Source organism: Microtus oregoni, unplaced genomic scaffold, assembly GCF_018167655.1.
Source record: "Microtus oregoni isolate MIOR12 unplaced genomic scaffold, Mior012 000031F_ref0000149, whole genome shotgun sequence".
Taxonomy (NCBI): Eukaryota; Metazoa; Chordata; class Mammalia; order Rodentia; family Cricetidae; genus Microtus; species Microtus oregoni.
Window position 1 is genome coordinate 7,319,385 of NW_024543090.1, and position 22,583 is coordinate 7,341,967.

At 43.4% G+C, this 22,583-nt stretch overlaps 1 protein-coding gene across 3 annotated transcripts in view; it reads left to right on the forward strand.

Moving 5' to 3' along the window:
- Positions 1 to 14,912: 14,912 nt before the first annotated feature.
- Positions 14,913 to 22,583, forward strand: part of Mpped2 (metallophosphoesterase domain containing 2) — a 182,803-nt gene continuing 175,132 nt past the window's right edge. The window contains exons 1-2 of one of the 3 annotated variants that reach the window (XM_041679297.1): positions 14,913 to 15,613; positions 20,977 to 21,224. In XM_041679297.1, the coding sequence (XP_041535231.1) occupies positions 21,097 to 21,224 (128 nt within the window). In that variant the 5' untranslated portion in view covers positions 14,913 to 15,613; positions 20,977 to 21,096. Of the gene's footprint in view, positions 15,614 to 17,376; positions 17,439 to 20,976; positions 21,225 to 22,583 lie in introns of those variants that run through there. The other 2 variants (XM_041679298.1, XM_041679301.1) reach the window with 2 other exon arrangements.

Sequence of the window (22,583 nt, forward strand, 5' to 3'; positions counted from 1 at the left end):
CACTGGGTTATGTTCTAAAAATTACTGAGAAAATTTTTAAGCTATATGTTTTATTTTTTCCTTTGGGAATTTAATACACATGTCTGTGCTATGATCATGTAGTCCCAGTTACCCCCTCCAACTCTTCCTGGATTCCTTGTTAAATCTCCCTTACAATTTCATGGATTTGCTTTTTTTTTTTTAATTCCACTGAATCCAATTCAAGCTGTGCTGTGGGACACTAGTCTGTATCCTGTCAATTATATTTTAAATAAATGGTGATTGTCCAGTAGCCAGGGAGGAAGTATGGGTGGGACAACCAGACAGGAAGTAGAGGCGGGTAATGAGAACAGAATTCTGGGAAGAGGAAAGCCCATTCCTCTCTAGTCCTGGCCCGGCCACAGAAGAAGGAAGATGTGACGGCCTGGCCAAAAAAGATACCGAGCCATGTGGCTAAAATACATAAGAATAATGAGTTAATAGAAGTTATAAGAGTTAATAAGAAGCCTGAGCTAATGAGCCAATCAGTTTATAACTAATGTAGACGTCTGTGTGATTTCTTTGGGACTTAACAATTGCAGGAACCGGGCAGGACGGAAACCCTGACAACAGAGCTTCCTTTATGAATATGAGTGTGGGGGAACCCACTGGAACATGGTGGCTCCAGTTTGTCCCCGTTGCTGTGATAAAACACAGATATAAACAACTGGGGAAGGAAGGGTTTAATCTGGCTTCCAGGTCCCATCAATGAAGGAAGCCAGAATAGGAGCTTGAAGTGGGATCTTGAAGCTGAAACCACAGAAGGTAGCTGCATGCTTTGTTGTTCTCTTTGTGGTTCATAGTACAAACCAGGACCCCCATCCAGGGACGGTACTGGGATAATTGAGCCGGACTCTCTTACATCAAGTAGCATCAAGAAAATGGTTCACAGGCATTTCTTCTAGCCAGACTGATGGAAGAAATTCTTCAACGGAAGGGCCTGTTTCCCAGGTGTTTTAGACTGACAACCAAGATTAGCCATCACAACAGCCAATCAGTCCATCAGCCACCAACACACCAAGGAAAACTGACTCTCCCTCCCCCAGCAGGCCTGGACCCACAGTAACTCCTCAGCAAGGGTTGGGGCTCTGGTCCCCTTCCCCTCTCCAGGCTGGAATGTTGACTGACTTGATTTTGTGCAAATCAGATCTTGTGCAGGCAACCAGAACTGTTGTGGATTCCTGGGTCCAAAGGTCCAGCCATAGCCACACGCACGGGTTTACTTCCGTTGTTCTCCATCTCTGGCTCTTCTTATCATTATGTCCCCTGTTCAGGGATGGCCCTTGAGCCTTGTGGGGGATGATATGTGATATAGATGTCTTTTATATGGCTGAGCACATGGCAGACACTCATTGTCCACACTTGGACTGTTGTCTCTGTAGTAAATACTGTCCTCTGCACAAAGACATTGCTCTGATTAGGTCTGAGTCATCACATGGACTTACTTGTTACCGTGTAATAAACAGGCTAAGACTCGCACCAGAATTCAGCAGGCAGAGGCAAGAGAGGATGCTGCATACTCTACAATGCTAGGCTGTCCCTGCAGCAAAGACTTTCAGTTGTGATGAGGGAGAGCAATCTTGCTTTCATGAAACAGTGATAAAACAACAGAAGAGACTGAGCACTCTAGCGGTCCTTGAACTTTTACACCGGTCCTCTGTACTCAAGATACTTTCTAGATTTAGCCAAATCATGCTCAGAAGAAGCAGAAAGAAAAAAGAAGAAAGAAGAAAAATGCTGATGTCCCAAAGCAGAATTTTGTAATTTTCAGTTCTCTCTCTCTCTCTCTCTCTCTCTCTCTCTCTCTCTCTCTCTCTCGCATGTACACGTGCAGAGATTGTTTTGTTTTCGCTTACATTTTGTGGTAAACAAAGCCTAGAGCTATGTTCGAGACAGTCTTGGCATGAATTTATCATGTTTGTTGTGTTTTTAGTTATGTTACATACATAGTTGAGGAACAGATAATGAACTTTCTAAGCAAGGATATAATGTTTCAGTATGTTCTCAGTCTAAATATACATAATATGATTCAATATGGCAAAAATTCCTAGAAAATTATGAACTTTTCGATGGCTTTCTTTACTATGAGAAAGATAGCATCTTGGATATGCAAGTTCCTGTACTTAAGTCCCACCAAGACAAAAAGCTGAGACAACATTGTGTTTCTGAAAGATGCAGAGATTCAGCAGAAAGACTAGCGGCCCCCACGGTCATTGTCAACACCACCACATCACCAGCAGCAGGATGCCCTCTTTTTCTAAGGCCTTAGTTTCTCTAGTTTAATAGTGAAGAGAAGCCGCAATGATAGAGAACCATTCTTCACAGCTTACATGATTGTTAAAAATAGGACAATATTTACTGCTAAATAACCACAGCAAATAAAAACTTGACTGAACACTGGCAATAAAGAAAAACTATCCTTGGCATTTGGGGTACATGGGGTCACTGGATCAGTGGCCATTTGACTCAGTCAGATAAACTTCTGAACCACATCAAAAGCCTGCGACTATTTTTATGAAATAGAGCATATTCTTTATTAGAAAATGGTGTGTGTGTGTAGTGCCACAGCATTTGATGTAGGTTAAACACAAATAATAAGGACTTCTTTTTAGGAAACAATGACTCAGAAGAAGAGGGTTAGGAAAGGAGCCCAATGGCTCTTCAGAGCCAATAAATCTTGAAGATTTTTTTCAATAACTTATTATCATATCAACAGGCAAGTCCTACATTTTACTTATAATTTGCTTTTTTGTTTTGTTTTGTTTTTCAAAACAGGGTTTGTCTGTAGTTTGGAGTTTGTCCTGGAACTAGCTCTTGTAGACCAGGCTGGCCTCGAACTCACAGAGATCCTCCTGCCTCTGCCTCCTGAGTGCTGGGATTAAAGGCATGTGCCACCACTGCCCGGCTACAATTTGCTTTTTAAAAAATGCAGTAACTGTGGAAAGCATAGAAACATGACTTCTGAGTGGATCCTTAACACCTTTCCCCCCAGCTACAGCCCTTGTCACTAGTGAATGGACTTGACAGAGCTAAAAATTCCAGGGACTGAAAATGCCTTCCTACTGGAGAGTCCCCAGAGTTGCTCTGTCTGCTGCTATTGCTGTTGGCAGCAGTGTTGATGGCAGTGACGTGTCTTTCGACCAAAGCTTCCTCTGCATCTCTCAGGAACACCATAGAGGCTCAGCATGGGGAATGTGTTTCTCCTCTATTTGCTTTTTAGCCTGGTGGGACCTAAGTACAGGAGTTCACTTGTTCAGCACCCAGTCAAGACTTGAATAAAAAAGGAGCTGGAAAAAATCTGACCCTCTACGATCTTTACATAGTTTATCCATCCTAGTAACTAAAGAGTGACCAGAATACTTAGATGGCAATTCAAGAATGAAAAAACTTTTTGCTATCAGAGCAGTAAAAATGAAAATCCTTTCTCCTCCGTGACCTAGCCTCTGATATTGCTCCTGATGCACGTGGGTGGGAGGTGAATATGACATGAGGCTTGAGCTGAAGGCTTGAGAATGCTAAGCCTGTGTTGCTTCACGCTCCATAGCTCGTCCTAGTAAGTGATCTGCTGTAGATGTGACCACGGTTCAAGAAGAAAGAACACAAACCAAGCCCTCTCTCAGTACTAACAGCCAGTATCACTGTAAGAAGAACATGGAGATGAGCTATATAAGGGGACGATTATTTAGAGAAATGTGATACTCCACCCTCATACGATGCTGTCACTTTCTGTAGACTCCCTGTTGCTGACAGTAGTCAGTGTCAGATTCTTTTATTTGAAAACTAAGGTTCCCAATATAATACTTTATTAATCCCATAACAATTAAATGCCCCTTCAATGGTGGATATTTAATTAATAACACCATCAAGAAGTTGGTACTTCTTCATTTGTTAATTTCCAGGCACACTGGCCTGCTCTGAAGAAAGCTAACCTTCCGTGGCAAGCAACTGGAATGGCTTTACCAAGCTTCAACCCCATTGCTGCAGAATAGACACGATTATAAGAAAACGGCTGTGACAGAGAGAAGTTGCTTGGTTGACCACAGATGGCAATGGGGAGTGCAATGCAACTAGAAACATACCCAGAAGTTCTCATTCCCTGGGTCAGGCTGCAGCTATTAAATCACATAGAAATACCAGGAAAGATAAGCTACATGAACCAGTGATTGCTAAGCTAAACACTCGGGTGAGTTCAAAGAGCCCTTAGGGCCTGCTGTTTATTTGGAAAAACTGGGGGTGGGGAGTGCGGAGAGACTGACAGAAATAGAAGTCTAGCTACACGTTAGTTGATGATAGTATCTCAACCAGTCATGTCTGAAGAATTTACATAGGAAGGGCACATAAGTTCACATATGTGTGTGTGCAAGCACATGTCTGTTTTTATTGTACTTTAGTCTTTAAAAAAGCTTCATCATATATATTACATGCTATCTTTTAAAAAGTCTTCAGTCTACACGTGTACGCATTTTAAGTAAAAATTATTTTTTAAAAACACATTGTCAGTAAATCATTGCAATACCCCAGAGAAAAAGAATTCTGACACAAAAAGCACATGATAGCGACAGGATAAGTTGGAAAAATAGCCAATGTTGCAATGCATTGAGTATAGCATTGCTTTATCAAACATGAAATTATTGAAGAATGGAGTGAGAAAGTAGAATTGTCATCCGTTCCTTTTTCTGGAACTTATTAGTTGATTTCTCTAAGAGGCTAAAAGGTTCCAGAAGATATTTTTAATGTAATTGAGTGTTTATCTCCCATAATCTTTCACCAATAAAGTCCTTAGAAATTAAAAACAAAGGAAGGAAGGAAGGAATAAAGGAGGAAGGAAAGAAGAACGGAAGGAAGGAGATATATGCCGGTGCTTTTAGGCACTGATATTTTTCAGGACTGAAGTTTGACCTTGTAGTGTTTAAATACAAAATTTCACATTATTTTAATCTCTGTGTAGGTCTGATTTCTTATCCCCTTTTCTATTCACAGAAGCCACTATCCTTGATGACAGATGTGATCCTGACTGTTCTTCATGACCACCGGCTGTGTTGTGAGAACTCTTTGGCCTTGCTTTTCTTCATGTCTGTCAAATGTGCACAGAGTGTCGAGGGCTGAGAACCCAGCCTGTGTCAGGGCACCGTAGAGACTCTCCCCAGCATCTCAGCAAAACAGGGAGGGAGATCCAGCTTGCACAAAGCGTTTCAGTAACAGGAGATGTACTTCATCTATAAGATATTATGTTAAATAACACCTTTAAAAGACCCAGGAAAATAGAGAAATCATACAAAGAATTAGACCCACACTGATTTTTATTATCCACTGTAAATAAAGCCACTTCGAAAACTCAAGCACAAAAAAACCACACATGTTCTTCTCAGAATCTCCAATGTCCTAAAACCTTTGACTTGAAACCTTCTGGTGGCCAAACCCCTTATGGCCTAAACATTTTAAGCCATTGTGCAGAATATTCTATGTGTCAAGATTCTTGCAGGAATTAGTCACCCACTCCCTCCAGCAAGGAGATGCTTCATGAGGAAAATCTTCCAGTCACCTTTCCGCGGACTAATTTCAGAGCTGTCTCTTCACTTCTTGCTCTTTTGTGTGGCTTGTTTGCTTTTACTTACAACTTTCTGCTGGATTCTAATCTATCCACGTTTTGCCACAGCGCGTTTATTTTTAACATTATGCTAGGCTATGAGAGCCCTCTGAAGACGATACAGTTTCACCTCTCGGTACCGTGCTGCGGAACTGAGCCCCGTGCATAACTCCATCTATCATCTGTGTTCCCTCTGCTTTAGGTGTCACACTGGCATGAAAATCAGAGCCCTGGCTCCAATTTTTCCAGCTGTCTCTGCTGCCCTGTGATCTTTTGGTACACATTTTCTAGCCTGTTTAAAAAGGCAAGCTTCTATCCCCCTTCTTTGATTGTGTTTAGGCACGTTGCCAGTTCAAGACATGGATTACTGTGAACAGAACCACAGACTTTTCTGAGCGCGAGTCATTTAGGTGCAGTTAGCAGCATAAACCAGGCAAAAAAAAAAAAAAAAAAACAGGCAGCCAGTCCCTGCCTGCCTTTGCCCAGCATCTGGGTAGGTTTTGTTTTTACTTAGAGTAAGAACAAAGCAACAACTGACTTTGCCCCCATACTCAGACCTTCGTGACTTTTAATGACTTCATGAACCACTAGTCTTTAGACAACTGGAACATTTTTTTTCCATTTTTTAAAAGTTTCTTTCCTTCTATGACATTTTATGATTATATGTTATGACATAGTTCTATTTTTGTTCTTCGAGTTTTTCTGAGTTCTTGAAGTTGAGAGGGCATTTTCCCCCCAATCATTTGGCCACCATCAAATGTGTTTTATGGTTTGGGGATAATGTGGAGAGAGGCTTTAAGCTCTGTGCCAATCCCAAACATGGCATTCCCTATTGAGTGAGCCAATTCCATCTCCTGAGTCTGAATAATTTAGAGGAGACGTGATGTCACTGTCTACTTAGAGATAAATGGGAAGGAGTCTGGGTGTAGAATTTTGGAGTGGCCTTTGTAATAATAGTAATTAAAAGGAACATTACCTCATATATTTAAACTTTTCTGCAAACCATGTGCTTTTCTCATTTTTCTCATTTTTACTCAGAGAGGGTTCGTATTTCTGTTTCATTATTTTTGAAGCGCTGTTTAATGACACTGGTTTAACACTTTCTCACAGTTCATTGCTTCAGTTTTCATCAAATTATAGTTCTTGTTACACTAGACACTTTCATCCCCGATTTCCATGTGCCTCAGAGCCATGCAGGGGCTGGCTGGCCAACAGTGGATCCAGATACCAGACCACAAGAGAGGCAGAGCACAGTTTTCTCTTTAGCTGTTTCTTTCTCTTCTTCTTTTTTAGAAGTATGCCTTAATTGTACAAAGTTTCATTGTGACATTTCCATACATTCAAATAATGTACTTCGATTGCATTCATCTCCTCTGTTACCTTCGCTTATCTTTAATCCTTTAATCTTTTTCAAAACCAAGAGTTTAGAAATCACAGGCTCTCCAAACCCTTGGCGCCTCAGCATCAAATATGTGTTCGGCTAGATTAGTCTGTGTCTTTGGTGAAGGGTTAACTTTACTGCAGACTGAAATTCTGATACACAAATGTTATGATGAATTAAGCCCTGGCCATAAGTGCTTTTATATTTTTTTTTTCATATTCCTCCTGTGGAAAGCCAGCAGCCGTGTAATTGACCAAACCAAATCTTAAACTCCACCTCTCCTTATTCTACAGCTTTCTGATGCTATTGCCTTCACCAGTGAAGTTCCTGTTTTCACACAATGAAACAGATTAGGGTTGATTGCTCTAAGTTTGCCGATGAGTGTTACATCAACAATTAGTGACACAAATTCATTATCAGCTAGTCGACACTTTTCAACAAACTATGCTTCTCTTGTCTTTGAATACGAATAGCACAAACGATGATGAACCAGCAATAACTTGAAAAACATAAAGTCCTTAATTTGTTTTTCCAATTATCACTCATGTATCAAGAATAAGCATAGTAATAAACAAATAAACAAAAAGAGAGGGCATTGGGATGATTTGTGCTAATCTGACAACTAAAGGCAAATATTTGGTCTTTCAATATCAATTCCAAAAGCTTGATCATCAGAGGACTACTGGGTTCTGGAGAGGGAATCTCATGGGGAAATCTCTCTGATTACCGTGTGTGCAGTGTCCCAGAATGGAATATGACTCTTGAGTATGTTAGTCTTAGACATGCATTGCACTTCTAGTGAAAGCTCTAGTCTGCACAGACACAGAAAGATCCTTGAAGACATGGGAAAATGTATCCACTATTAATTCAGTGGGAAGGGAAGCTACACAAGTGATGGGATTGATTCATTGTTTTACTTAATATACTTCTGGACTGAGTTATAGATAATACCTTCATATTAATTTGTGCAAAAAAAATTCAGGTGGTGATACAACTATAATCGCTGGGTGTATCAGGCATTATCTAAGCTTTTAAAAAGTATTAATTGATTTAATCCTCATAATAACTCTATGAAGCAGGTTCTTTCTACAAAAGCAGAAGACAAGGCACAAAGGACTTACGCAGCTTGCCCAAGTCACAGAGGCAGTGCTAGGCATGAATGAGTTCAAATCCTGCTCTGCCCTCTGAATTCCCAACTGTCTTCTAGGTTTGAAAAATACGCTTGACTGGAAACCTAGTTAACACAATGTTTATAATAAGTAGTTCTGATTTGATGGAATTAATTTTAATTTAGCCTTCTATTTTCTGATCTGTATTTTCTAGTCTTTCTCAGGATAACTGAGTACTTTAAAAAGGAAAAATAAAAGCTGTTTTTTTTTTAAGTCCCTTCTGTACTAAGTGCAGAAAGTGGATTTAACGTAGCACTGCGCTGTGACCTAAAACAAAATAAAAAAAAAAAACTACTTTCTAGTAAATATTCCTTTAATTTGATGCAGCTGCTAAAGCCACATGCCCTAGATCTCGGCTTTTCAACCATTGTCTTAAGTCGAAATCTTACTTTGTTTATAGTTCACTGTGGGGAACCTAGAGAACAAAAGAAGAAACAAATGGAGGTTTCAAAACACAGAAACACCAAGAAAGGAATAAAGTTGGAGACCATAGTTGTCACTGCATTAGTCCTAAATGACTTTATTCATTTCTGTTCATTTCTTCTTAGAAGTCTGAGCTGCTAGGGAGGAACATAGTGACAGAGCTTGAAGCAAGGACCCCGGCATCTGGGTTATTATTCTTACAATAGATTTTTGTTTTCAAGACTAATAGGGTCCACATGGAACAAGAGAATAATTTTATTATTTCTAGCCACCCTGTCTATATTTCAGCCCCCCCCCCGAAGGCATATCCATTTCTTTGAACACTTTTTCACTGAGATGTATTTTTATTTGTGTGTGTGTGTGTGTGTTCGTGCGTGTGCACATGTGTTTGTGTATGCTCTACATGCGCAGTTACCTGCAGTGTCGAATCCCAGAGAGCATGCAGGATCCACAGAAGTTTAAGTTATCATTGGTTGTGAGCCACCTGACATGGTCACTGAGAACTGAACTTGGGTCCTCTGGAAGAGCAGTGTACACTCTTAGCTGATAAGCTATCTCTGCAGCTCTTTGAAGATTTCAATGAAAAAAAAATATCAATTGTTAATAACCTCTTAGAATTTTCTGTGTAGTACTGAATGGAGGTGAATTAGTTTTGATGAAATCAGACTTGGAACTGATGTACCTAAGACAGTTTGCAAAGGAAAACAGAACTGCATTTGCTCCCCATCCCTGTTGTAGTTCATAGGGGATGAGAATAAGCTCATAAATTAATCAAAACTGATAAAACTATCTTATTAACTTAAGGATTCAATTCCTCAACTGTTATTTTTTTATTTTTTAAAACTGCATGTTTTAAGGTTTGTACATAGGAGCATTTTATAGCATTGCTGCATCTAGTACTGGGGATCTTCCTGAAATGCGGCATTCCAAAAGGCACAGGTAAGATGTAGGGAAGATGCCTAGAAGACACAGCAAGGCAGAAGTGGGAACGGAATGAGGGGATTAAGGATGAAGTCACCGGCTGGGGCCACGTGCCTGTAGCTTGAGTGTCAAGATTCTAATAAACTATTATTATTTTATCATTATCATCATCATCATCATAATTACTACTATTAAAATGTATTCTAATTTCTTGGATGCATTCTTGTTTTGCCATGTTTTATCTTCTCCCTAATAATCCGAATAAAAGCTGGTATCGCCTTCTAGCCAATGGTTAGAATCCCCCGTTGGCGTCAGTGTGACCACTCTAGCTTCCTAAGATCCGTTCTCTCCACTGGGAAAGAGTGACCTTTGCAGGACACGAATGTCACCATGGTACCGCTTTTTCTATTTAAGATCTTTAAACAGTTTCTGGTTGCCCTCAGGATTAAGTCAAACATCTTGAACAAGGCCTCAGCCATGACCTTCAGATGTCTTTAGCTTGGCCCTGCAGTTCTGGCCACCAATTGTGCCAGTTCCAAATCTTTCTCCCACTGCCCAAACATCACCGTCAGTACCGGACCACCCTGGCTTCTCTTTTCTCTAATATGGTTATGTTCCTTTCTTCCACAGGAAGACTTCATCCAACCCCATGAGACTATAGAGAGTTAGTTGGTACTTGGTATCTATGGATTCTGCACACTCAGGCTCAATCAAGTGTAGATATAAATATTTAAAAAGCAATTGCATCTACTTAAAGACGCACAGAGCTTTTGTTATTGTTCCTTAATATTATTAACAATTACTTACATAGTATTTGCATTGTATTCAGTATTATAAGTAACCTATAGATGAGTTAAGTACTCTGGAGGATTGCACATTATATAGATAATACTATACCATTTTACATAAAAGACTTAGGCATATTCAGATTGTGTTATTCAAAAGGAAGGGAGGTCTTGGGAGGGGAGGAACTGTTTGTGGATATTGATGAACTGCTGTCTTTTGTAATGTGAGGAGAAGACTCTTATTTTGGTCACGATCAGATTATAAACAGGGTGTAAGAACTTTGTCTGGGACTGGAGAGATGGCTCAGTGGTTAAGAGTACTGGCTGTTCTTGCAAAGGACCTAAATTTGATTCCTAGTACCCACAAGACAGTTCACAACCGCCTGTAACTCCAGTCCAGGGGATCCGATTGGTTACTCCATGGTAACGCAGATACACAGACACACATGCAGACAAAACACTTATATGCATTCATTTAATAAATAAATAATTAAAACTCTGAGAAAAAGAACTGTGCTGGGCGCACTACAAGGCACCAGAAGTATTAGTTGATGTGCCACCAAGATGGCTTGGTGGAGAAAGATGCTTGCCATCAAATCCAAACACCTGAATTCAATCCTATGCCCCCCAAATGGTCGAAGAGAAAACTGTTGAAAATCCAACCAGTTCTCCTCTGACCACACATGAAAGGAGCCATTACATACCCACCCACATATATCCACAAATACCAAGTAAGTAAATGTAAGAAAAAAAAAATAACAGTTGAGTAATTTAATCCTTATGCTAATAAGATAGTGGGGAATTTTTTAGCTTCTTACGTTCTAAATTCAGTTTAAAAAAGTTGTATTCATCTGTCTATTTTTTTCTAGGAAGGAAAATTATGCTAACATGTCTAATTGAATTATTTATCTTAAAAAAACCCTCATAGGTATAGGTTTTATTTATCAGCTTGTATGGCTTTTCCACATTACTCATCTTCTAAGATTTATCTGAGCTCTGCTTCAGTGAGACTCTACTCTTTCCCCCAGATAACCCTTTCCCTAAATTCTACATTTCCAAATTTGGGGCCATGGCATGTGAAAAGACTCAGTGTAGTACATAAAAACTGTTAGCAAAAATCATGTGAATCTAATATGATGAAAACGTAGTAACCCATGCTCAGCATCCTTTAAATGTCTCCACTGTAGCCCTTAGATCCAGCCTCAGAGTCACAGACTGTTGGTCAACCCATAGAGCCTCAACAAAACTAATTATTTTAGAAATGTTTGTCTAGATCTTTATATGTAATAAATATATATAAATATAATAATGTAAATACATACTATATCATATAAATATAAGTATAAATAATATAATATAGCTACTATATTATCCACCATATGTAATAACAAATGTAATATTTTGTCTGATACATGCTAGACATCATTTATTAAAGATGGCAAGAATTAATGTTTTGTAAATTTTTTAAGATTTTCATATTGTCCTTGCTTGTTATTATTTCTACTGCCAAAGAAGCTAAATCAAATTTACCTTGTCTAGGATAGTCATTATGAAACTTATTTCATGAAGTAAAATTTCATCCATTCTAGTATGTCTGCAATCTTTCTCAGCCATGTATATTTTTGTTAACCGAAAAGAAGTTTTAAATAAAACAAATCCCCAAATTATTCTTATATTTATTTTGAATGTGTCACAAAAAGACCTATCCAAAGATCAGATCAATCACTTAGGTTTCTTTTGAGAATATATCTTGACAAACTATCTTTGTAAATATTTAGGCACCAGTTCTGTTCAGATTTCTTTTTACTTTGGTATCCTACTGTATTTCAAGAGAAAAGCCTACAAGCGGGCCAGACATTAGCACAGTCTTTAGTTTCTCACTGAGAAAATAATTTTCTCAAACAGTCTTATATTTCTGGAGACATTAGAAAAACCAACTGAACTATTTTAGCTACATGAAAAGTTCTGATTCTCCCAATGCCAGCTTTATGACATCACTTCCTTTCTTGCAGATCTGGCATGGATTTTTCTTCACTGTGTAGTTAACTTACTCATTGATGCGTTCTCTTTGCTTTTTTATTTATTGATTCATGTGGTCATTTAACAACTGTTTCCAAGTGTCTATGTGCACTGCACATAGGCGTGGGTGGTAGAAAGAAAGGTAAGGCCTAGTTCCTCAGCTTTGGCCAGGGGTTACAACAAAGTACCTGAAACAACTTTTAAAAGTGAGAACAATGGGGATTCAGGATAGTGAAAAAGTAGTTTTTTTGTCACATGCTCATTTTTCTTGAATCTCAGGGGTAGTACTACAGAGCTCACTTCTAGTGATGTTTAGCCTGGACTAGATAAAATGATTATTAAAAATGTAGACAGCTTAAGGACAAACAGAACAGCGATAGTTTATCACGAGATTTATATAATTTCATTGAAATTATCCAAAGAAATATGATAGTTTTAATGATTTTATTCCTTTAAAAGAACCACAGGACAGCCCAGGTGTTATTGACCCCTGTTCCAGGAGTCTTTCTTACAGGAGGCTGCAGCACTAATTCCAACAAAGAATTGCTCTTTTAAAGGAAGCACCGTTTGTCCCTATGCCTCCATCCAAGTTGTCCCTTGTTTCTCTCCTTTTCTTCCCTAAGTGCATTCTGAAAAGATATTTTTCAGGGTTTTATGATGAGCATCAAGAAGTGGATGTGGTCAGCATCCAACTGTTTTAATGTAAGTGTTCAGGGTGTATACCTCTTTGTGGATAGTAACTCCAAATGTAAGTTTAAATCCACATAACAAGAATTACTTGAAGAGTGACGTCCTTTTGTTCCTGATCCATTTAAATTGACTTACATTTCTCTAGCTTTTTTTGTTTTAGCGGTTCAAAGGAAATATAAATTTGCAGCCCACATACAAGCTGGTCATTGCTGGATAATTGTTGCATAAACAGGGACCCAGTAGGTTGATTTCTTCTTACATGGAAGATTTCAGTTTTAAATATTATTTCCCTCAGTTTCCCTTACGCAATAACATGTTACAAACTCCCACCAACTTTGTAAAGAACCACACACTTGACTTTTAATCACATTAAATATCCTGTAAAATGTACAAGTAAAGCAAACACACTGCTATCTGCAGCCTGTGTGCCCATATTTAGATTCCAACCCGTGTTCAAACTAGTTCAACGGTTTCAACTGACTACAGTGTAAGGGTTGGGGGTGAGTGCACAGTGATGTTGGTCGAAATAGTCTTAAAATTCAAATTATTTACATGAGAGGAGTGTATTGCTGGAAACAAAAACCAATAGCTTCAAAAAAAAAAAAACAAACACGGTTCTAGTCCATGTCATGGTTGGGCAGAAAAACAAAACAAAACAAAACAAAATATAAAAGTGGCCCTTCACCTCGTCTTTGTCACCTTTTAATGTCAGTGTCACTTGGTGTGATCTGTGCTGGGCAAGGGAGGACACTGTCCTTGACTCTCAGCACATCAGACGCCCAGGGACACTCTGGGCATGCCTTACAATAAAAGGACATCAGTAAGCCCATTTCCCCTTCATTTCTGGCCGAGCAGAAGAGATGTGTTACTTAAAATTCAAGTGTCAGGAAAGTCCATTGTAAAAGGGAAATATTTTCAAGTGAATTCCGTTTGATCTTTTTTTTTTTTTTTTTTAAAGGGGTGGTGGGGTGGTGGTGGTGGTGTTTCCAGCCTCTCTCCCTTCCTCTCCAGATCCTGGAAACCAATTAGTCTCAGCGCAGAGGCCACAGACCAGGCTGAAACGGCTCCTTTTTAATTTTAGGGGATATGATTTCAGCCAGGACGTCTAGCCAGTTGCCACCGAGTGTACTAAGCACACACGTTTCTCTCTCGTGCACAGACACCGGAGCTGCCTTCGGAGAATGCAGATTTTTTTTTTTTTTTTGAGTCTGACTCCTAGAAAGGAATTAGATCTGGTCGCTTTCCAAATCCTTCAGCTCTGACAGTGGCATAACATCACACGGCCACCTCATCTTTCAGACAACCGCGCCAACCAAGTTTACTAAAAAGCCGTCTGTCCCAGCATTTCAGAGGCTTTTCCCATCCTTACCCCGACCCCCTTTTTGCATATTCCTAGTGTTCCATCTCCATCCCCATCCCCCGGTTTCCAAAGTAGTAGAGAAAAATTGGAGTAACTTTGATTTTAGACTGGTTTTTGAAGTGCAGGTCTTTGGGAGAGGGAAAATGTGATTCAAATGGTTGGGGGGGGGGCAAAAATGGAACCAATTAAAGCCTTTGCCTCATTTCACCTTCTTATTCAGAACCTGTCTTAATTCTTGAAGGTCAAAAAACCTTGTCTTTGGATTGGCCTTTCTTTCTCAGGAACAACATTGCAGAGCCAAGAGAGGGCTGTGTGTGTGTGTGTGTGTGTGTGTGTGTGTGTGAGAGAGAGAGAGAGAGAGAGAGAGAGAGAGAGAGAGAGAGAGAGAGAGAGAGAAAGCCTCAGATCAGCGGAGGGGAGGGACCCTGAGGTCGTCCCCCTCGGTGTGATCCCTGTGCCCCAGACGCTCCTCCTGCCCCTGCAGCGAGTTCTGCGCCTTGGAGCTGTGCCAGGACCTCTGACAGAGCCTGGCAGGTTCACGAGTGGGGGGCGGGGGCTTGGTGTTCTCTTAGCAGAAGACGCCCATCTGAGGGGGCTCCCCTATGTTCCTGGCGCTCCATGGCCCGCCCCCATTTCCCCGACCCCTATCATTTTAACGCTGATCACACAGGGTGATGAACTTGCAGCTCAGCTTCCTGCAGCCTGCTTGACCCAGGAGCACCAGCAGCCTGCGGGCCTCGCCCTCCGCTCTCCCTCCTCTCCTGGAAACCCCGCGGCCTCAGGGCGCGGGTGGGGGGTTCGAGTGGGCCGGAACTACCGCAGGGGCGTGCAGGGCGCGGGGTCCCGGGGCGGGGAGCTCACAGAGAGCTGCGCTGGGGCGGCCCAGCTTCCTGGAGCTGTGCTCCTTTGACCCCAGTGGCAGTCCCTGTCACTGCACCGCTCGCGCTCCCTTCGCTCGCCGCGCCCTCGCTGCCTCTCCTCGCCCCCTCGCTCGCTCTCTCCCCAGATCGAGGCTGCTCCCGTCCTCTCCATCTCCCCCCGCAGCGACCCCGCGCCCCGCTCGCACCGCGCCCCCGCGCCACCCTCCAGGCTCTGGATCGGCGCCGGGGACCTCCGGGGTCGAAGGTTCTGGCCCGCCCGCGCCCCTCGCCCCTGCCGCCCCCAGCGCTGCTCCCAGCCGGTTTGGGTGGCTCGGCGATGGCTCGCCCGCACACGGGGCGCTGAAGGCATCCCGGGGACCCGGAGCACAGCCCGGGAAAGGTAATCCGCCCGGGGAAGGGAGGCGGAGGGCGGGGGAGGGGGGGAGGAGGCGGCCGGCGGCCGGTGCCCGGCGCGAGAGGAAGGGAAAAAAAATGCACACACAAAGCGGAGCCCGGGTGAGAGGTGCCTTGTCAGAGGCGCGTGCGAGGGCGCGGGGGCTGCGGAGCGCGGCGGCTCCGCCGACCCTGAGGTTGGCCGAGTGAGCACTCGATGACCCGGGGAGAGCAGATTTGCAACCCCCCAAGCGGAGAACGAATTTCTTTCCGTAGCTTTCCTCCCTCCTACTCCCCATCTCGCTCCCTGTTTTCCCTTTCCCCTAGCCCTCGGCCACCGACCTCTCGGGGTCCCCACCTCCCTGCCCCCTCCTCCGCCCGGGTTTCTCCGGTCGGGGCGGGGGTGGTGTCCGCGAAAGCCCGCGGCCGAAGCCCCGCGGCGAGGATGGGGGTGGGGCCCGGGAGTCCGAGATCTGTTTACTAGAAAGTCCCCGGGGTCGTGCACTGCCGCTGCCCCGGCCTAGGCCCGCGTGCATTGTGTCGGCCCGAGCCCCGTGCGCCCGCGCCGGCCCCGGGCCAGGTGCAGTGGCCGGACGGCTCGGCGCAGCTTTGTGCTCGGGGCGCCCGCGCGCGCAGCGCTCCCGCGCGGAGCTCTCAGCCGGCCCCCGCGCCCCGACCTCACTCTCCGGTGTCGGCGACCGCAGCCTGCAGAGCGAGGGGGCTGGGAGGCGGGGTACGGTAGCGTGGAAAAGTAACCGTGGCCGCCCAATTTTTTTTCTATCTAAACAGGAGTTGGGTTTTTCTTTCTTTTTAAATTTTTTTTATTTACATTTACATGTGGTAAGGTTGTCTTTTAAAAAATCTTTAGCATTCTGGGCTTTTGCGGCCTAGGAGGTGAAGAGAGCATTTTTTTTTTTTTAACCTAGAGGTTCTAGAGGGCGTTGAAATCCCCCATCAAGAAAATAGCATGGAAAGATAATCAGTGGAGTTGATTTATAGCGCACCCCCCCACACACACATACCCGGAATTAAGAGCGAATGCGGGTCATGTAAAATGTGTAATTGATTTGTGATGGTACAGACACTAACAGGTCAGGGTGGGGAAAACAAACATAAGTTTAACTGGAAGGGAAAGACTTCCAAAGAGAGGGCAAGGCAGAGGCTTCCACACCCCTTCCAGCCTGATGGCCGGGTCCCTTCCCTTTCCAGCCATTCTGGAGAAGGTGCCTGGCAGCTCCGGGACACAGAGCGAGGAGGCGGCTGTTGACGGTGCGGACCCGGGCTCCTGCCCCTGTCTGTATGCTCGGAGATGCCAGCGCGTTCCGGAGGCTTACTTCCCAGACCAGGGACCACGTTGCCCCACCAAGGATGGTGCGGCGTCCTCAGTCGGTTCCTGGCGGAGGGAGAGGAAGATGGGGGCAGATGCTTAGCTGACCCTGGGGCAGTGAGTTTAGGTCCGTAGTGCCGCCTGCGGCAGCCGTGACCGTGGCAGCCGGGTACTCAGCGCCTGAGGAATGAAGAGAGAGTTATGGTCAGGACCAGGCAGTGAGAGCTGACAGGGCAGGGTAGGGCGTGTGTGGGTCTGTGTGTGTGTGTGCGCGCGCGTGTGTGCATGTGTGTGTGTGTGTGCAGTAGCTGTAGCCCCCACCCCATCTGCCCACCCTAGATTTAAAACAAACAAACCAATCCAAAGTAGAGAATTCTGCGCCCCCCCCTCACCCCACCATATATAGACTCCACGCTTTGTCAGAGGCTCAGGAGAAAAGTCGTGCCCTCCCTCTCCGAAAGAATGTGCCAGCTGGGTGGCAGCAGTGCTGGAGACAAGTTCAGGTGTAAGTGTGATTGGAAGGGAGGGAGCCTAGTGGACAGAGGCACGTGGAACCTTGTCAGCATCTCCGGAAAAATAAACTAGTGGAGCCACCGCGGGGAAGGCGTGTGGGCATCGCTCCCGCATGTGGGAATGAGTAACTGGAAATGGGGAGAAAAGAGTAGGGGCGTGAGTTAAGAAGGTTCTGGATCTCTGAGGCAGAGGGAGGAGAGAATGAAATTTGGCGGGGGTTGGACCGGGGGCGAGCTCCAAAGTCCCTCCACCCAGCTGGTTGGTGGGGCGGCTGTCTTTCTGATTAAAGTGAGCATCCTTATTTAAACAAGGAAAGAGAAATCCAGGGCTCATTTCTCCTCCGCTTGGCTTGGGCGGCGCTTGAGGAGAGAGGTCAGAAATTGTTGCTTTGAAAGTTTAGGTAAATCGGCCGTCCGCTGCCTAGGAGGTGGAGACAGTTATTTGAACCTTCAGTTTTTAATCCCTTCCTTGCCAGCAGACTTTAAGAGGTTTTCCAAGTGGGTTCCTGGAAAAGAAAATTTCCAGTCTTTCAGCTTAAGGGACAGAAGTGACTGCTGTCTAGGAAATGCTCAATGGCTCACGTGGGCTTTTTTTTTTTTTTTTTTTTTAACTGAAACTCTAAGAGCATCGTGAGTGCTTGGCAGTGACGGTCCTGTTTAGGTTTTTCTTTAGGCATTTGGCATCTTGTGCTGGGTGCCTTTGTTTGTGGATAAAATGCACTGAAGTATAAAATTAACAGAAGAAAGCTGCTCCCTTTAACTGTTGGGAGTGGAGGATGTGGTCGGGAGGGTTTTACAACCTGAAGTGAAGCAAGGCGATAGGGCTTCTTCGAAGGTTCTAAGATGGGATCCTTGCACTGTTAAGACTTTCCCAAAATCTCATGTGGAGTGAAGTGGTTTTTGTCCCCAAGAGCCACCCCCCCCCCGCCCCCAGTCCCACATACATCAGTCTTAGGATATGTTCATTTCGAGGTGTGTGTGGAATTGAACATAGCACTAAAAAGAAAAAGGCAGCCTTTTCTTGACTGGTCTGTAGAGGTGCTGTAAGTTTTGAAGCTCTCTGCCTCAGTCTGACATTTCCTTCAAAGGACTCCAGATGAAAGAAGATAGAGCCAGCAGGTGCACTGTTTCGATAAAACATTTGAAAGGGAACAAGGCAACGATGAATTCAAATGAGACGCCAGCCACCCATTTAGCCCTTTAGAATTGCTGAGGTCTGAGCTTGCTGATGGAGAGATATTGTTTGCCTTGCTGGAGGCAGGGGTGCAAAGAGACGTAGGTGTTTCCCAACAGAAAGTGAAAATCTGTAGGGTGACTTTAGGGCGGAGTGGACCGTTTAGAAGTGGGGTCTGTCATTTGTAAGTTCTGCCTCTTGTTGGCTTCAAGTCGAGAGGGTTGCCATTCTAGCCACTGTCAAGTCACTGTAAATATCCAGGACGTCCTTTATTTCCGGCCTACGCTCTCTTAGTTTAATTAGCAAGTTTCCTCTCCAACCATTTAGATTCTTTCTGGCAAGGGGCGCAGATAGTCTGAGGTCACAGTGGTCTAGACGTGCATTTGGTTTCCTTTGCTGCCGAAACGTTCTGTACCTCACACAATAGACATTGATGGAAGGAAAATAAGAATTGCTAAGTAATTTTTATAGCACTCTCTAATTTATGCAAACACTGAGTTCTTGTATTCTGGAAATGTGTATTTTCCCCCTCTGTGCTTTGATGGCTAACATTCTCTTTAATGACAGTCATTTCTGTAACAGGAAGATGCTTCCGTTTGTATTTACTTTTCAGCGCCACGCAATTATGCAGCCCCGCGCGCTTCAGCGGTGTCTCAGTACTTTGTGTCTCAAAAGAGAATTACAGCACTTAGAACAGGACTGCAATTTGAAGCAGGTGTTGTGTTTTACTGTTATGCAAAATAACAGTAAAATATAATTGTGTAGGAAATTAAGGAAACAGCTGCAAACTTGGTAGGAAAACCGCTCCATTATGATTCGTAAGCAGTTCTTTATAGATACCTTCCATCGGAGGCGCAGGGCGGGACTTGACTTAGCTAATCCTACTCGCCAGAGTGCCTGTCAACTGGTGCTTGTGGGAGCCATACCACCTCTAAAGTCAGGAAGAAGGAAGATAACCCAAGGCGACCTTTTGTTAAAAAGGCCAGAACACCAGGCCTCCTTTCTTGGCTGTGGGAATGTTCTGGGAACGTAGGCCAGGTGGGTGTAACCTCGCTTGCTTTACTGATATGAAAAAAAAAAGCCATCATTTGAGTAGAACACTGTGGAATTTCTTAGCCCAGCTAGCATATGGAGGACTACAGGAGCCCCGGGTTGCAAAATAATAAAATAAATGGCCTATGGCAGGCCATCTGCCTTTTGTTCGATATTTTAAGGTGTTTCATGCCAAATTTCAATCTAATCTTATTATTCTAAATATTTTTATTTGAGATCGCAGCTATGATTTCTGGAGATTAATAGTGCACATGGCAAATGAATTCTGATCCGGAGTGTTTAGAAAAGAGTGCAGGTTAGCCAAGGGTTAGTCAAGGAGTATGGGGTGCCTCCTACTTCCTCCAATTGATCATTGATGGAGACAGCTTCCATGCAAGGCCTTGCTTCCCTCCATCTTGGAACATCTGCCGTTCAAGCAGATTATTTTCATTTCTGTACCCCATGCAGCAATTAATGCATTGACTTATGAAAAGAATCAGAACTGCTGAAAATTTCTTATGGAAATGAGACCAGCTATTAAGAATGACATTGCACCAGTGAGGCCACAGATGTCATGGCTGCCCTCCCTAAAGGCTCCTATAGGGAGAGAAGAGGAAGGTCAGGGTCACAAAGTGACCGACCGACCAATTCTGTGCGCCTCTGATGTTCCCTTGAGTAACTTGAGAATTGAAAGAAAGTGTGCCTTGGTTAGCCAGAGAGAAGGTAGTGTGTGTACCAGGCATGGTGTATTAAAGAAAGTGTCTTCAAGACAAACTTCCGTGTAATGTGTGCTTCACGAGCATTCTACAGCTCAGGTGTCTGTAAATGAGCACAGAACCTTGAGTTTGTGTTTGTCATTGTGTCCTGTGGATCATCAAAGCATTAAGACTTCAACTGATTGTATAACGTGATACCAATTTTGTAAGAACCAAATATTTCAATTAGCAGCGAAGACTTGGTGGCGTCTTCCAGCACAAACCATTTATAGCTAGACACCATGGCAACTGTGGATTTGGCCCTTCTGCAATTCACGTTAAGTGCCATAATTATAATTAGAGAGGAATTCTTGGTTTGAACTCCATTGAGACAATCCGCTAGCATCTAATCCTGCCAGAAAGGGTGTAGAGTCCACTCAAGGGCCATACAGCCAACAGTCGACTACAGTTACACCCACAAGGAAACGGTCCTGATTCAGAGTTTGTTCCTGAGGCCATTTGATATCTAGATTCCAAACTTAATGTATTTTAGAACTGCCTTACTCCTTGTTCTTCTTTTTAAATATATATGTACACATACATGCATATAATGTTTTTTTTTTCTTCTAGAACTCACAGCAGTATTGATGAGTAGATCCTTGGATTTAGAGATTGGCTGAAACACACCATGCCTGCTTCCAGCTTCTGCTCCAGAGAATTGTGAATTGCTCATGCCTATAGGGAGGAAGGATGGCACATGGGATTCCTGCTCAAGGCAAAGTTACCATAGCGGTGGATGAGTATAGCTCCAATCCTACCCAGGCCTTCACACACTACAACATCAACCAGAGCAGATTCCAGCCGCCACATGTGCATATGTAAGTATTTCTCACGAATGTTAACAAGAAAAAATAGTAACAACCAAGAAAGGAGAAGCGAAGTGAAAGGAAACTATTCTCTCAGCATTTTGCTAGGGAGAGTGGAAGTCAATGATTTCCGAAACAGATGGGTATCTGTGGTTTCCCGTGTAGCCCAGGAGAAGGCCTTTGCATCTGGGTAACTATTCAGATTTTTACAGCACGTTGAGCCACAAAAGCACCTTAGGTCTTCAGAACTTCTGAAGGATTCAGATAACTTGTTCACATGTTATGGATAAGAACTAAGAGGGTACAGTATTTTCCTAATGCCACACGGTGAATTTTGGAGGTGTCTTCTCACCCTCAGTTTGGTTTGCTTTACCGTGTGTTCCTTACTTCCTTCGTGAAATATTTCTTGACATTTTCTCCAATATTTTCTTGCACTTCACCCCACTAAGCCTTCACATTCAGCTGGGGAAATATGCCTAATTGGCGCTAATGGTCCAGCTACTGCTAAATCCATTGTCTCTCCTGCTGCTAGTGAATCATGGGTTGCATTATATAAGACTTGAACAATATGGGGGGAAAAGGCTTAAGCAGAGTGGAACAGCTGGTCTCACGAATTGTATTTTCTTTCACTCCCTGATACTATGGAATACACATGAAGCTTTAAGCTATTTAAGGAGGAAGTACAGGAGAAACCCTGAGAGGCAAGGACGTCACAGCCCCTGGTCACACACCAACTTTTGTCTGGTCCTCCGCTGCAGAAGTGCCAGGTTTTCAGTGGAAGGGCAGAAGGTCACCATCTCTCTTGTTTATTCAAGGCCTGGTGCCCATTCTTCATGAGACCCCTTCCGATGTCTAACACTGGCCCTTCATGGCGGGACTGAATCTCTTTGAACGCTATTGTGTAGTTGGGAGGGAGAGGAGGTTAGGATTTTGTTGACTGTTTTTACTTCTGGCAGAATTGAACCCAGGGAATGCCCAAGTCACAGACTCTTTCTTCCAGGGACTGTTTTATGTTTAAAAAAGTAATAAAAGTAACTCCTATGTCCTATCCACACACATGCGCTTCTCCAATTCAGAAGCATTAACTGAACAAAAAGGTCTTTTTCTCGATTCCCTGGATAGTATAGTGTAAATAGTGGGATGATGTTCTATAAGTATGTTCTAGAAAGCTGCTTAAAGTACCTGTGAGGATTGTGCATAGTAGGAAAACAAAAACAACAGGCTTGGAAAGCAAAAGGAAACAAACAATCCAAAAAAGAAAAGAAAGAACATAAACATCTTTGCAGATGGTTGTGCTAAGCTGTTTCTAAGAGCTTCCCGCTGGCCTTCCGTGAGGATCTGCTTGTGATTAGGAGGGGCTGCTGACAGAGT